The sequence below is a fragment of the Natrix helvetica genome (genome assembly GCF_964273705.1).
Source record: "Natrix helvetica genome assembly, chromosome: Z".
Lineage (NCBI taxonomy): Eukaryota > Metazoa > Chordata > Lepidosauria > Squamata > Natricidae > Natrix > Natrix helvetica.
The window spans coordinates 63,045,333-63,061,900 of record NC_138554.1 but is presented as its reverse complement, the minus strand read 5'-3'; the positions used below and the strand labels follow the sequence as shown (position 1 = coordinate 63,061,900).

General features: G+C 40.1%; 1 protein-coding gene across 1 annotated transcript in view; it reads left to right on the top strand.

Annotated features, from left to right (window-relative positions):
- Positions 1-1,484: 1,484 nt before the first annotated feature.
- EXOC3 (exocyst complex component 3) overlaps positions 1,485-16,568 on the top strand; it is a 43,688-nt gene continuing 28,604 nt past the window's right edge. Inside the window, exons 1-2 of the mRNA XM_081971039.1 lie at positions 1,485-1,613; positions 10,549-10,705. Of these exons, the coding sequence (XP_081827165.1) occupies positions 10,562-10,705 (144 nt within the window). The 5' untranslated portion in view covers positions 1,485-1,613; positions 10,549-10,561. The remainder of the gene's footprint in view (positions 1,614-10,548; positions 10,706-16,568) is intronic.

The window sequence follows — 16,568 nt, the reverse complement described above, 5'->3', positions numbered from 1 at the left end:
CCCACCCAGGTTTTGTGGCTCCTAGTGTTTTGTTTTTTTGTGGAAAATGGGTCCAAATGGCTCTTTGAATGTTTAAGGTTGCAGACCCCTGGGCTAACCCCTTCACATACTGGGACTTTCTCAGGCTCTGGGATGGAGCTGGGTATTAGGAATTTATAAAAAGAAATAGGTGAAGATCACATTAAACTATGGACACAAAAAACAAAGGAACAACCAGTAACTCGTAATCATTATTTTGTCAATATTCACATTATCAAGTCTCAGAGTCAACCTTTAATTGCTGAAAGTTGGCTGTGGAATTATATTCTAGCAATCATTCTTCTAAAATCCTATCATTTCAAAATTCATAAATTTCAAAGCAAAGCATAATGCATTGAGACATAATATCTATTTGCTGATTATAGAGTTCATTTGCTTTTTGAAGGTGAGCTGGGAAATCTTTCTTAAATATTTGGAGTGAGATCAATTTGATCAACAGCCTTGTTAGCAGAATTCAGACTTGCATGATTTTAAACCATTTTAGCTTTTTCAGTCTCTGTTCAAAGTAACTGGAATGAATGTATGCAGATCACTAATAATAAATATTTTAAGACTTTATAATCCATATTTACTTATTCTTATCACTTAACTCTTGTATGCAGGTTAAAAAAATGAATGTTCCTAGAAAGGCAGCAAAGATAATGAATGGTGAATAAAGTTCAAAAGTTAATTATCAGTAATATAAGGAACCTGGGGTGTTGATGATACAGGGAAGATGAAAGAGGATCAAATCACAAAAATATACGAAGATGAGAAGTGGGATGTTCAAAAACATCAAACTATTAAAGGCAATGATGGAATCTGCATTAGCCTATATAAGAGATAAAAATATTTTGAAAAGATAGAAAATTATGAACAAGTAAAACTAGTTTTAGGCATATTGCCTTTTCTTATTTCATGCCTTGTAATTTGTGTTAGCATTTGTTATTGTTTTTGAGATTTGCTCACACCCCCATTGAAAACAAATAGCACCCAGACTATGCACTATATGTCAGTGCTTAGTAAAAGAGGGAGGTTATATATTTTCCAGGTAAGGATATGGAACATAAGCATTGTCTACAAATACCCCTCCCCCTTTTGTGTTTTATTTTTCTTGAATCATCGTTGGAGATCTCTTGCAGTACAAGAGACTTTTGCTAACAAAAAAGTTCAAGAGAAAGTCATGCGCGCAGTGTCTGCTCCCACCATCCTTAAACGCTTTGCACCTTTGGAAACTTTCAGCAGCGACCACTAAAGTCGACCTTAACGCGCTCTCAACTCATTCACTGCCTCCATCCATGTAATGTCGCTTTGCAGATTGCCACTCCAATACCAAGGAAAATTACAAAATTTTGACAGCTGCCTAAAACACTCTGCGCAGGCGTATTTAAGTACTGAACTTGCCTATTTGCCTACGCATGCGTATGAGCCTCTGGTTGGTGAATATTTTTTTAAAGTATCTTTGAAGGACTGAGGCGCAAGCGCACTTCAATTGTCTTTCAGAGGGTTCCGGGAGTTAATAGTGATCCGGGTGAGCCAAATACGAGCTTTCGGAGGTTGCTTTCATTTGATTCTCGCTGTTTTTATTTGACAGGGTAAGTGCATTTATGATTTGATCTCGTAATACCGAGAAGGAGATGGGTCTTGGCGTTTGAAAGTTCCGGACCTGGATTGTTTGAGGTCTTGATAGAGAAACGTTCTCAAGGTTATAGCAAGATCAATGATCAGAGCCGAAGCCAATTTTGGGGTACAAAATAGATTTCTTTAGCAGATAAAGCGGGGGAGAAAAGGGAGAAAACGATTATTCTGTTTACGATAGATCTTTCTTTGCTGCTTTAATACTCAGCCAATGCGTGGGATGTGGCCCGATTTTTTTTTTTTTTGGGCTCAGTGGCTAAAAAAAGGGTGAGGACAATCCATCAGCAGCGAAAATAATAATTACTGGCGTGCATATTGCACGCATATTTGTCGTGGGATTTTTATTTTATTTATTTTTATGGTTTTAGGATGCCTTTATGTTCATGGAATCTTAAACAAGCCAACCATCCTTTAGCTTAGCAGCTATGGCAGTTTTGCCAGTATGGTGAGTTTATCATTCAGTATATGTAAACCCAAAAAATTAGATTGAGTAACAGCGTTTATGCAAACTATGAGATAATAGGTTGTGCAATATTTGAAAAAAATTAATAAAAGCTATCCAAGTATAGTCCGACAAATTTACAGTATCGGGTTCCTTTTTATTTTTTCTGGATCTCTCAATAGGTTTTGATATTTAGAATTTACCAGATTTAGATCATTTGGAAGATCCAATTAACATTAAATAAACATTTAAATAAATATATCGTTGTGTACAAATATTGTTGGAAGTACAGTAATTTAAAAGGCATTACATTTCTTTTTCTGAGCTCCTATGCAACTTACTTAACAAATGAAATTTGGTCCTCCGTGCTTTTTCCTGCACATGGTCTATTTTATGCTTGTTCCATTCACATTTATTATAATTCATTTTGTAATGTATGATTTCTAAATAAGGGAATTATTTAAAAAATGATTGCAGAAGGAAGAGATTTCATCTGTTAATAAAGCACACTTTGTAATGCATGTTACTACAGTTTACAAATTAATATATTTTAAAGCTGACACTTTATGTATTGTACAGTACTGATAAAATGTATAAAGGATGTTAGTTTATGTTGATTGACAATACAATACAATAGCAGAGTTGGAAGGGACCTTGGAGGTCTTCTAGTCCAACCCCCTGCCCAGGTAGGAAACCCTATACCATTTCAGACAAATGGCTATCCAACATCTTCTTAAAGACTTCCAGTGTTGGGGCATTCACAACTTCTGGAGGCAAGCTGTTCCACTGATTAATTGTTCTAACTGTCAGTAAATTTCTCCTCAGTTCTAAGTTGCTTCTCTCCTTGATTAGTTTCCACCCATTGCTTCTTGTTCTACCCTCAGGTGCCTTGGAAAATAGTTTGACTCCCTCTTCTTTGTGGCAACCCCTGAGATATTGGAACACTGCTATCATGTCTCCCCTAGTCCTTCTTTCTATTAAACTAGACATACCCAGTTCCTGCAACCGTTCTTCATATGTTTTAGTCTCCAGTCCCCTAATCATCTTTGTTGCTCTTCTCTGCACTCTTTCTAGAGTCTTCACATCTTTTCTACATTGTGGTGACCAAAACTGAATGCAGTATTCCAGGTGTGGCCTTACCAAAGCATTATGAAGTGGTATTAACACTTCACGTGATCTTAGTTCTATCCCTCTGTTGATGCAGCTTAGAACTGTGTTGGCTTTTTTGGCAGCTGCTGCACACTGCTGGCTCATATTTAAATGGTTGTCCACTAGGACTCCAAGATCCCTTTCACAGTTGCTACTGTTGAGCGAGGTACCACCTATAATGTACCTGTGCATTTCATTTTTGTTGCCTAAATGTAGAACCTTACTCTTTTCACCATTGAATTTCATTTTGTTAAATAGTGCCCAATGTTCAAGTTTGTCAAGATCCTTCTGTATCTTTAGCCTATCTTCTGGAGTGTTGGCTATTCCTGCCAGCTTGGTGTCATCTGCAAATTTGATGAGTTCCCCATTTATTCCCTCATCCAAATCATTGATGAAGATGTTGAAGAGTACTGGGCCCAAAACAGAGCCTTGGGGTACTTCACTGTATACCTCCCTCCATGTAGATGCAGTTCCATTGAGGACTACATGTTGAGTGCGGTTGGTCAGCCAGTTACGAATCCATCTGATGGTGATACTTTCTAACCCACATTCTTCTACTTTATATAGTAGTAGGTTTAGGTCTACCTTATCAAATGCCTTACTGAAGTCCAAGTAAACTATATCGACGGCATTTCTCTGGTCCACTAATTTTGTCACTTTGTCAAAGAATGCAATAAGATTAGTCTGGCATGAGTCTGTTTTTGACAAACCCATGTTGGCTTTTGGCTATTACTTTGTTTGCTTCTAGGTGTTCACTAATTCGTTGCTTGATTATCTTTTCCAGAATCTTTCCTGGTATTGAGGTCAGGCTGATAGGTTTGTAGTTTCCTGGATCTGTTTTTTCCCCTTTTTTGAAGATGGGGACCACATCAGCTCTTTTCCAGTCCTTTGGTAGTTCCCTGGTGCTCCAGGATTTCTGAAAGATGTAGTTCAGTGGTTCTGAGATCTCGTCTACCAGTTCCTTCAGAACCCTGGGGTGTAATCCATCCGGTCCTGGTGATTTGAACTTGTCTAGGGTAGACAGATGCTCACTTACCATTTTCTTCCCTATTTCAACTTGTGTTCCTAATCTGATTTTTGTGGTGCTGTTTTTGATAGGTTGGACTGTTTTATCCCTTTGTGTAAAGACAGATACAAAACATGAGTTAAATAGTTCTACTTTCTCCCTGTTGCTTGTCATCTTCTTGCCACTTTCTCCCAGCAATAGACCAATTGTTTCCTTAACTCTTTTCTTGTTTTTAACATGTTGGAAGAAGCTTTTTTTGTTATTTTTTACTTTTGTGGCAAGCCTTTCTTCATTGTGAGCCTTAGCTTTCCTCACTTCATCTTTACATGCTCAGGCTATTTGCTGATATTCTGCCTTAGTTATGCCCCCCCTTTCCACTTTTTGTACTTATCTTTTTTGTCTTTCAATTTGTCAGAGAGTTCTTTATGCAGCCATGCTGGTTTCTTTTGGGAGTTGTTATTTTTCTTCTTCATTGGTATTGTGCTAGACTGGGCTTTTGAAATCTCATTTTTCAAAATTTCCGAAGCTTCTTGAGTTGTTTTCCCCTTGAGGATTCTCATCCATGGAATTTTTCCCAAGTTCTCTCTATGTTTATTGAAATTAGCTCTCTTAAAGTCCAAGACTCTGGTTACACTTTGTTCTACTACTTATGTTTGCATAATGTTGAATTCCGATATTGCATGGTCACTTGCCTCCAGGGTTCCTGTGGCTTCAGCACCTTCTATCATTTCCTCTCTATTAGTGAGAATTAAGTCCAATATGGCTGATCCCCTTGTTCCCTTCTCTACTTTTTGGGAAACAAAATTGTCTGCTAGGTTTGTTAGGAACCTGTTGGATCTTCCACTTGGTGCAGAGTTTGTTTCCCAGTTGATGTCAGGGTAGTTAAAATCCCCCACTACTATTGTGGTGTGCTTCCTACATACCTTAGTTAACTGACTAGCAAAAAGTTCATCTACTTCCTCTGCTTGGTTGGGTGGCCTGTAGTATAGACCTATAGCAATGTCATTTCCCCCACAACCTTTAATATTGACCCAAATGCATTCAAGATAGTTCTCATCATTGTTGTGCTCTATTTCTGTAGAGAGGTAATTATTTCTTATACATAGTGCAACTCCACCTCCTCTTTTATTTGGTCTATTTCTTTAAAATAATTTAAATCCTTCTAGTTGTATGTTCCATTTGTCGGTTTCATCCCACCAAGTTTCTGTAATGGCAACAATATCGTATCTGCCCACTTTTACTTGAATTTCTAATTCGCCCTGTTTATTCCCCATACTCTGTGCATTGGTGTATAGACATTTGAGTCCATTTTGAGTGACCCTGTGTTTACTGTCTACATAACCTGTGTTATGCCTGACTGCCCCAATTTTCTTGCCACTTGTATGATTCATGCACATGGTATGGCACTCACTATTAAATGCTTGGTTTTGCTTGACAGCGGGAGTGATAATCTTACCCGCACAAACATCTGTGTTACATGCACTAATAACCCTATGAATTTTAGATTGCTGGGGACAGAAATGTTCTGTATCAATTAATTCTCTGTCCCCGCTGTTCAGTTTAAATGTTTATCCAGAAAATCTGTGAATGTAATGCCAAGTAACTCAGACCCTTTCTTGGATGGGTGCAAACCATCTCTTTTGTACAGTTTTTCATTCGACCAGCTGCAGATATCATGACTAATAAAACCAAAGCCTTCCCTTTTACACCACTCCTTTAGCCACACATTAAACTCTGCTACAAAGTGGCCCTTCCCTTTTTGTTCTTTATATACTGGTAAAACCTCTGAAAAGATAAGCCTACAACCTATACTACTAAGTTCATACCCCAAGCTCTGGAAATCATTCTTCACAGAAAGTACATCTTTTTGGGACAGATCATTTGTGCCAAGATGTATAATAGCATCAACATCACAGTCCTTACTTGCATTCTTGACTATCCTAAGAATACGCCTCTTGTCTCTGCTGGCAGTAGCACCTGGCAGACACCTGACCTCTTTTAAAACCTCCATATCCTTTCCTAAATTTACATCCCTTATGATTGAATCACCAACCAGAAGGTGACTTCTCTTTTTGCATACCTTGCTCTTCTTGTGCGACTGATGTGTGATACCTGGTTCCCCATTTCGCCTTTCCGAAGTAAGTTCTTCATTTTGGACCATGATCCCCTGCTTATTTGAGTAATTATTATCACAATTACCTTGACCTGTCTCTTTAGTGTCCCCATTAGGGTCAGTAAGGGCACTATATCTGTTATGCTGGGTCACAGCGAAAGCTTTGTATTTATGGTTCACAGCTCTCACCCTGTCAGATCACGGTTGTCCAGACTGCTCTTCTCCTGCAGGATCTTTGCCGTAGGGGGGGCTGATAGCGTGGCATCTCCCTAGAGTGGAATGGCTGAATTGGACACCTAATTTCTGCTTGGAGAGCACAGATTAGAGATTCTAGATAGGTAATCTGTCTATGTAGACTAGTAATTTGTTTACAAAGGGGACAATATCCAAATTTGAAAAGAGTACTGCGAAAGACAGGTGCAAGACAGCTATTACATTGAACTAAACCAGTAATTTTGAAATAAATAAAATCACAATTTCAAGCACACTAATCCAGAATGTATTATTACTATTTTGGTTTATGAACATATGATTCCACTACCTGCTCCTCTTTTTCTTTCCCCTTCCCCCACAGAAAGTTCAAATGAAATGGCGTTAAAAGGCCACTACCTGCTCCTCTTTTTCTCTCTCCTTCCCCCACCTTCCAGCCAGCAGCTCCAATCACCAATTGCCATTGTTTATTTTTTGTTTGGTAAATTTATTTGCTGTGGGAATACTCTGGGCAGCTTATAACAATAAAATGGGGGAACAAAAGATATAAAATATAAAAAAGTAAAGAAATAAAATCATATGAATAAACAATGGAAGTGCAATAATCTGAAATTAAAAAGATGATCAGAAGGGAGCAGAAAGCACAGGGGGAGAGATGGTGTCAGCTAATTAGTCTGCAGCCATCTCTAGTGATGTACTCCCCCATTGGCTCCCCTTGTCTAGATGGCAGATCCAGGTCTTCATGACCTCATGGAAAGATAGGAAGGTGGGGGCAAACCTCAACCCAGGGAGCAGGATGTTGCAGAGGGTTGATACTACAATAAAGAAGGCTCAGTCAGAATTCCTTGACCAATGAGATCCTCAGCAGGCTTCTTTGCTGGCATGAGTAGGACAGACTTATCTTAAGCAGGATGAGATGCTTCATCAACTGGTTTGAACCTATGCCATGGAGGACTTTAATGGTTATAACCTATAGCTTCAACTGTATCAGTAGCCAGTGCTGCTCACAAAGCAGTGGTGTAACATGTGCCATTCTATAGGCCCCCAAGACTGTTCATGCTGCTTGTAGCAGTTAAAGCTTCTAAACATACTTCAAGGGTAATTCCACATAAAGCACATTGCAGTGATGTGCAAATGAGTGATAACTAGGGTATGAGTAACCAAGTGCAGGGGTCCCGATCCAGGAAAAGCCACAGTTGGTGCATAACTGAAGCTATGCAAAGGCTCTCCAAGACATGACTGTGACCTGATTTTCAAGCAGAAATCATAAGTCCAGGAGAATCCCCAAGTTGCAAACTGGTTCTGAATGGGGTAGTGCAATAAAACTAAAGATGTCAAAGACCCAGATTTTGAAGCTCCATGAGTCCAAAGCCATTTTACCATGGTTTAGTCATAGCCCATTGTCCCACATGCAAGCCTCTACAGCCTCCGGGCACTGTTAGAGGTTAGCAACACCATCACTCAGGTCACTCAAATGTGGATATATGAAGTTGAGTTTCAGCAGCATTTTTATGATATTTCAACCCATGATCTCATTTAGCAGCTTCGTTAGATGTTAAACGGGAGTGGAGAGAATACTGAGCCCTCCAATATGCCATAAAAGAGTGGGCGGAGGCCGGTATCTTACCTATCAACATCGATTGGGAATGGCCTTGAAGAAAAGAGCTAAATCAGCATAGAAGTATGACGTTCAGTTCTAAACTCTGTAGCGAGCCCAAAAGGATACCATGGTCAATGTTATTGAAGGTTGCTGAGAGGTCAAGGAGATCCAAGTTGGTTGCACTGTATTCATCCCACTCTACCAGAGATTATCCATTAGCGTGTGTCTCATAGCCTGGCCTGAAACCTCACTGAAAGAGGTCTAAGAAATTAGTAACCTAAATCCTCTGAAGTTGCCAAATAACCACCTTATCTGTCTCTTCCCTTAAAAAGGGGAGAAGGGAAACTAAATGAAAATTGTCAAGGCAGTTGGTATTGAGTGAAGATTTTTTTAGGAGTGCAAATCAGGTCTTTGAAAACTTCTGGGAAAGTCTCCTCTTGCAGTTAGGAATTTATCACTGCCCGAACCCACCTGCTGGTCATTGTTCTTAAAGCTTTTATAAGCTACAGGAACAAAGGTCTAATTGACAGGTGGTTGCATTGATAGCACTGAGGACTCTGTTCATTTACTTAAATAGAAGAAATAATGCCATTTTGCTGCTCTTATGACCATGAGTTAATAGCAGTTCTAGGTTTTGTCCAGCAATGCTCTAGGTATCTCTTAATCCTTTTCAAACCTAACAGTTCTTCAATGAACCATGGGGAGCATCGGGATTGATGGATCAAGCTAGGCCATATAGGCACAACTTGTCCAGAGCCTTAGCCACCCTTTTATTCCAGGCCATTACCAAGGCATCAGTAGAACTATGCAGCAAATCTTTTGTGACATCTCCCAGTTCCTTCTGGAATCCATTTGGGCTCATCAGTCTTCATTATGAGAATACTGGAGTAATTTTCTCTAGTTACCATGTTTTTCCCATAAGTTTCTTTTAAAACTGTATAGTTATCTATTTGTTCTGGTTGACTTTGTAAAGGTTGACTGAATCAGGGCAACTGGTCCAAACGTTGTTAATCTGAAACTTGTTGCTCATCTAAGCAATTCCATCAGTCAGAGCAAAATTAGTTAGGCAGAGAGTCAGGGAGTTGCTGGAACGTACTAACTCTTTCCATACCAGCTTCAGGGGTTTCTCCCCAGAATGCATTGCAATATGTCAATTAAGAGTCAATTATACAGGCCAAAGGTGTGTAAAGGATGAATCATGGCAACTGGAACAAACTTCATTAATTTGAGATGTTTTGTTGCTCATCCAAGCAACTTCATCAACAAAATTAGTTAGACAGAGAGTCAGAGAATGTACCAACTCTTGCTATACCAAATCAGCTCTCTGAAGCTGGTCCTATTGTCATGATTCAACTTTTAGACACCTTTGGCCTGGTTGATTGAATCTTCATTGACATATTTGTTCTGGTGCTTTTCTATCAGTACCTTGCATGCTAATTCCTTCATTTAGAATGCCACAGTAGCACATTTATGACTGTTTTGCTTGAGAATATTAGAAATATAGCAAATTACAGACAAAGTCTGTAACCCTTGTATGGTGCAGGTCCATGTGATATGCATGGGGAAAGGTCTCTCTCAGTTATCTGGGAATAATTTGGTTCTTTTAGTCCCAAGGAAGTAGACAGGGTCTTCACTACTATCAATGCAACAACCAGTCATTTAGATCCTTGTCCCTCCTGGTTAGTGAAAACCTTCTGGATGGTGACTGTCAGATGAGTTCAGGCAATGATAAATCCTTCACTGTAGGAGAGGATGTTCCTAGGACCTTTAAAAAAATTTTTTTATTAAGTTACAGAGCATTATAAAATATAAAATACAAAAGTAAATAGAAGTGAGAGGAAAGAGAGAAGAGGTGAGGAAAGATAGTGAAAAAGAAACAAAAAGAAACATTGACTTCTGATTTTCTCTGTTACAATATAATAAGGCATTAACATCAAATCACAGCTTTTTAAATGTATTCGGTTCAGTTTGAAACTATTGTTTTAGAAGAGTCTTCATAATAAATGAAATCATATGCCCTAATTGTGCTGCTTGGTTATATTGATAAATTGGGCATCCCCAGCCTCTCTGTTTCTGAGGTCTATGTATAAAAAAAGTTATTTTGTTCATTCTCCGTTCTTTTACTTAAAAAGAAAAGGCTTTCTTTTCTTTTCTTTTAATTTTTTGACAATGTCTTGGAATCTATTTTGGAATTGCCATTAGTTGGCATTGAAATTAAATACTCCTGCAATTCACCTTAAATATCAATGTTTTGAAGCCCATATTTTAATTTCATTATTTAATTTCCTGTATGTTGGTATATAGTTATTTGTAAAGATTTTATGAATCAATTGTCCATTATTTTAAAGTTATGTATGCATCTGCATTTTCAGGCTTTGCTGTAAGATGGAGGAGACTGACAGGGAAGCAGTTGCAACAGCTGTACAAAGGGTAGCTGGGATGCTTCAACGACCAGACCAGTTAGATAAAGTAGAACAATATCGCAGAAGAGAAGGCCGTAAGAAAGCTTCAGTAGAAGCACGACTGAAGGTATAGAATCGTATTATTGATAGTCTTGAATTTCTATGTCTATAGTGCTCGGGTGGGTTTCAAATTTTTTTACTACCGGTTTGGTGGGCATGGCTATGTGGGGGGGCATGTGACTGAGTGGGCATGGCCAACTTGATGTCACTCACGCCCACGCCCACTCAGTCACATGCCCCCCCACTTAGCCATGCCCACCGAACCAGCCAAAATTTCTGTTTTGCCAACTGGGAGGCTAGCAAAGAAGCCTCGCTTTCCCTACCGATGACAAATGGTCCTTGCCTTCCCACTACAGACTGATTCTGCAGGAGGGCAGGAAAGAAACCGGTCTTGGAAAAGACCTTCCCTTCCTGTCCAGAAAGCCCCTGCAGGGAGAGAGGAGGCGGGCTGGTTTGAACATGGGCGGGTGGTTTGTGGCTGGCGCCTCCTTCGCTCTCTCGACTGCTATCGCTGGGGTGCTGCCAGGGCAAGCGAGGGAAGAAGAGGGGCCGGAGAAAGGAAGGAGGCATGCGATAAAGCAGCCCCTGCCACCAAGGTGAAGGGGAGAGCCCCTCTGGGCATCCTCTTGTCTCTGCTTAATACCCTGCCATCGTTTCTTCGGCCCTTGTGGCCGGGAAACGCAGGGGAGGAGCGGGAGGAAAAGCAGCAGGAAGTGGGTGGGTGAAAAGAGAGAAAAAGAGAAAGAGGGAAGAAAAACTTGCCTGCCCGTGCGCTGTCTTCACTCAGGCAGATGGCGCAGGTGCTGCTACAACATGCATCTTGCTGCGCCCACCCCAACGAGGGAAGGAGGTGCTGGCCACAAACCGCCCACTCATGTTCAAACCCATCTCCTTTCTCCCTGCACAGGCTCTCTGGAGGGGGAGGGAAGGTCTCTCCCAAAACCGGCTTCTTTCCTGCCCTCCTGTGGCGTCAGTCCGTTAAGTCACGTGGAATCAGCTAAGTGACAGGAGAGCTTTCTCTCCTTCTTTCTCAGGATGGGCACTCCTGCCAGCTGTAGCTGGCACCGAAGGTTCCCGGGAGTGAAAAGGTGACACGGTCGGTTGGTCTGGCACACACCAGGCATAGAATCCCTGGGTGTTGATCCTTAGTAATGCCCGCCTGCCAGCTGCAGTAGGACCCCTGCTTCTACCTTAGTGCCGAGCGGTCCATGCCCCCCTACACACACACACACACACACACACACACACACACACACACCGCTTGCCCTGGCAGCACCCTGGTGGTAGCAGCCGAGCAAGGGAAGGAAAGGGTCTGGAGAATGAAGCGAGTATGGCGCACCCAGAGCTGGCACTTCTTTGCACCAGCCAAGGAAAGAAGAGGCACCTATTCTGTCCTTGGCTGTTGCGAAGAAACAGTGGCTCTGGGCGCACCACGCCTGCTTCATTCCCTTTGAGAGCCGCTTTTCACCTTGTTTGCCAACCCACCCTTGGAACTTGCTACCGCTGCCCATCCCCTGCCACTTGGAGCTCCAGGCAGCTGGCAAAAGGAGAGCGAGAATCCCCCTCAGCATTTTTCCCGCCAGTGGAAAAAGCGCTGAGAGCTCACCCCCGCAGCCCCGCCCACTGCTTGGTGCTCCAAGGGGAGGGGGCGGCTGCAACATCAGCGGCTTCGGGAGACAATAGCAAGTGGGGGGAGCTAGGCTAGCACAAATGCTTACCTGTGTGTAGGCAGGAGGAGGCAGTTCTGTGGATGCATGTTTTGAAGGCGAGGCAGGGCGAGCATCAGAGCGGGCCGGTTCGGGGGTGTGGCCAGCCAGCCATCACTACCAGTTCGGTGACCCACACCCAATTTCTACTACCACTTATCCCGAACTGGTCCGAATGGGAGCATCCCACCTCTGATAGTGCTGTAGATGTTGTCTATGTTGTCTAACCAAGTTTCAAAAAAGAGGAAATAATCTATCAAACAGCCTTCAAATACCTGGTCAAATATTATGTTATATATCAGAATAACTTTAGAAAGGCATAATTAGAATTACAAAAGTTATGTCAGAAATTATTATAGTTAAAATTAAATAATTAAAAATAAAAGAAATAATGAAATTGCAAGTTCAGGTAATATTAACTGTTTAATTATTTAATAATTGATTTATTTAAATAAATAAAAATAATTTTGAAAGATGGGGAAAATCTAATAATTGAAATTAAATTAGGTTAATGAGAATAAGATTGTATTTTAAAATATGTCTGGGTACAAATTGATTCTAATTTATTAAGCCATAATAAATTATTATTTAAGATATTATAATTCAAATTCTGTTTGCAATAGAGGAACCTAGTCTTTAGTATTTCTGATTTTATTAAAAATTTGAACTCTTTTAATCAATTCCTGCTCTCCCCATATAGTATTGTGCTTCAAGTCTTTTTCTAATCACATAGCATTCACATGATCTCCCTCATACTTATATATCTTTTCATTTTAGGGAAAAAGTATTCAGATATTAACTGAAATGCAAATTAAATACAAAACAAAATTTACAAAAATGCAAATGTATATTTAATTTCTGTGGCGTATTTAATATGCAGAATGCTAGAAAATCTTGCATGTCTATTCACATACATTTTAATAAACCTATAAGGAAGTAGCTTTTATATGGAAAAATGTCTATATGTTAAGGGCTTTTGAAGTATTGTAATATATTTTGAAAATGTATTTTCAAATATATTTTCCAAATATACAGACAAGTTTGATAAAGTAAATGAAATAATCCAATTTAAATGAATTTTTTTCTACATGAAAAAATTTCTATTTCTGTATTTACTTCCTGTTAGTGATTAGCAGACTTCTTTTATTTCATTCTATTTTATTTTATTTTATTGAAAAAAGAGATAAAATACAAGACTCCAAAAAAGGACAAAAAGCAAAGAGCATGCACACACACACACACACATACACCAATCAAGACATTAAAAAGTACATCAAAAAGAAAAAAAATGCTAATACTTATACACATAACCCCCTAATTGAATACTGATTACTTCCACCAACACTGATAGATCAAGCCAATACTATATAAAAATAAGAGCAAACCCCACTTCCTTCTAGCACTGATGATATTACCTACTTTGGTGATAAAACGTTTGCAAGAAAATCACAAAACTCAGAAACCACAAAGGATGCCACAATTCAATCCTGAACTATAAATCTTATAGTCCATCAGTAATATGTGATATTTTATTTTATATTTTAATGATAATCCTTAAATATAATATTGAAAACTTTATGAATGAATGAATGAAAATTTATACGGCTGCCAATTCGCTCAGGCTCCAGGTCGCTTACAAAGGCAAAATCCTAATATAAAAAATAATAAAGGCAATAATCCCTCACAGACATGATGACAATAATTAGAGAATCAAATAACATTTAGCAGTAGCACTTAGACTTATATACCACTTCTCAATGCTTTACAGCCCTCTCTAAGCAGTTTACAGAATCAACAAATTGCCCCCAATAATTTGGGTCCTTATTTTACTGACCTCGGAAGGATGGAAGGCTGAGTGAACCTTGAGCCTGGTGAGATTTTAGCTGCCAAATTGCAAGTAGCCGGCAGTCAGCAGAGGTAGCTTGCAGTACTGCATTCTAACCACTGCGCCACTGCGACAATGCCTATTGTTCTGTATGGAGAGAGCCACCATGGGGAAAGCCATTGTTCTTAGTCCCGATAGAAGTACCTCCTTAGTAGAGGGGACCTACCCTGCATCCCTGCTCTGGTGGGTCATATAGATGTGACCAGGAAAAGATGGTCCTTGAAATAACCTGGTTGCAGTGGTGGGATTCAAATAATTTAATAAACGGTTCTCTTCCCTAATGACTGACTGGATAGGAGTGGCTGGGTGGTCATGTGCCTGGCCAACTCAACGTCTCTCATGTCGAGGGGTGCCTTGCCTCACCCAGCCTCTCCTCTCCTCGCCATGCCCAGCCCTGCTCCACCCTTCTCCTCCCTGTCATGCCACTCCTTGTCATGCCTGGCCTCACCTCTTCTTGATTTACAACCAAAATTGACCACAAAACTTATGTTGCTAAGTAAGATTTATTAAGTGAATTTTGCCTCATTTCACAACTTTTCTTGCTACATTTGTTAAGTAAATCACTACAGGTGATAAGTTAATAACACGGCTGTTAAGTGAATCTGGCCTCCCCATTGACTTTGCTTGTCAGGAGGTTGCAAAAGGGGGTCACATGACCCTGGAGGACTATAACCATCATCAATGTGGGTCAGTCAACTATCAGAATTTTTATCATGTGACCCTGGAGATGTAAAAATGGTCATAACTCACTTTTTTCAGTGCCATTGTAACTTTGAATGGTCACTAAATGAACTGTTGTTAATCAAGGATTCTTACTTGTACAAAACTACAAACAGCTTCTTTGTTTGCAAAAAGCTTTCCTCAATACCAATCATTAGATTAGAAAGGGGGCATACAGACTGAAGATCAATGAGTCACAGCTATCTTGGTAACCTAAACCATTCTGCCTAAATATTTTCCTTTTCATCAGCATTACCTGCAACCCGGAGTTACAAATCATCAGGGTGCCAGAGTACCTTGAGGAATTAAAATAGTTAAAATGTAATGATAACTATCAGCAGCCAACTCTTGCTCATAAAGTGAAATCCTTTAGCAGAGAGGTCATTTAAGCTCTCCAGAAAGTGAGTGGGCATATTTGGGCTACAAAATGCCAAGCTAAAGAGACAAATTAACAAAGTATAGAGGGGACCCAGGTTCAAGTCTCTGCCCTCTCAAGCTTGTCAGGATCACAAAAAAATTAGTACATGCCACAGATATCTAAATAATCTTCAAGCCTAGTGCCATGTCACGAAGTCTTATTATCATGAGAGAAAACTAAAACGAATTGGAGGGACGATTCACACCTCTACTTTTTAAAAAAAATCTTACTATCAGTGAGCAATCATGTGCCTTGGCCACTCTGAAGCAATGCAAGATACTCCTATCCCAAAGGTGCTTTTTCAAGAGGCAACTGGACTTCTGTAAACCAAGAAAGTCCATTTGTTCTTGAAAAAAAGCACATTTGGAACAACCATGACCTGGATAACTAGAGAATACTCATAGACAAGAGATCCCTGTTCTCAGTGACCTGACAAAGCACCCTTTTCTACCCAGGGGAAGCAATCCTTAGATCAATTTGCACCACTTAAAAATGCAGTTGGTCTCACTCACCTCACAAGATATCCTAAGGAAATCATCCATATTTAAGGAAAAATTGTGTTGGAGGAAAAAGGGAAAGCCGTAGCTTAAAAAAGATTTTTTTTTCTAGGCAGCATTGCTTAACTCAATCAGGTAGTCAGTGGTGGTACAAAAAGATTACCTCATCGCTTTTCCATCAGTGTGGGGGGAGGCCTCCCAAATCCCAGTCTTTTTTAACAAACAAACAAAGAAGCCAAAGTCTAGCCAGACCACTCCATCTGTGGACCCAGATTGTTGGAGGCAACAAGCTGACTCTGTAAACTGCTTAGAGAGGGCTGTAAAGCACTGAGAAGCAGTATATAAGTCTAAGTGTTATTGCTATTTAGAGAATATTAAAGATCTAGGAAAGAGGCCCACAATCACTCCCTCCCACCCTTAATTGGGGACAGAGAAGGCAAGGAGTGTCTGGGAGGGGATTCAGCCATGTTGATAACAAATAAACAAAGAAGACAAAGACTAGCCAGACCCCTCCATCTGAGGACCCAGATTGTTGGGGGCAATATGCTGACTCTGTAAACTGCTTATAGAGGGCTGTAAAGCACTGTGAAGTGGTATATAAGTCTAGATGCTATTGCTATTTAGAGAAGATTAAGGATCCAGGAAAGAAAGAGGCTCATGATCACACCCTCCCACCCTTAATTGGGGACAGAGGAGGCAAGGAG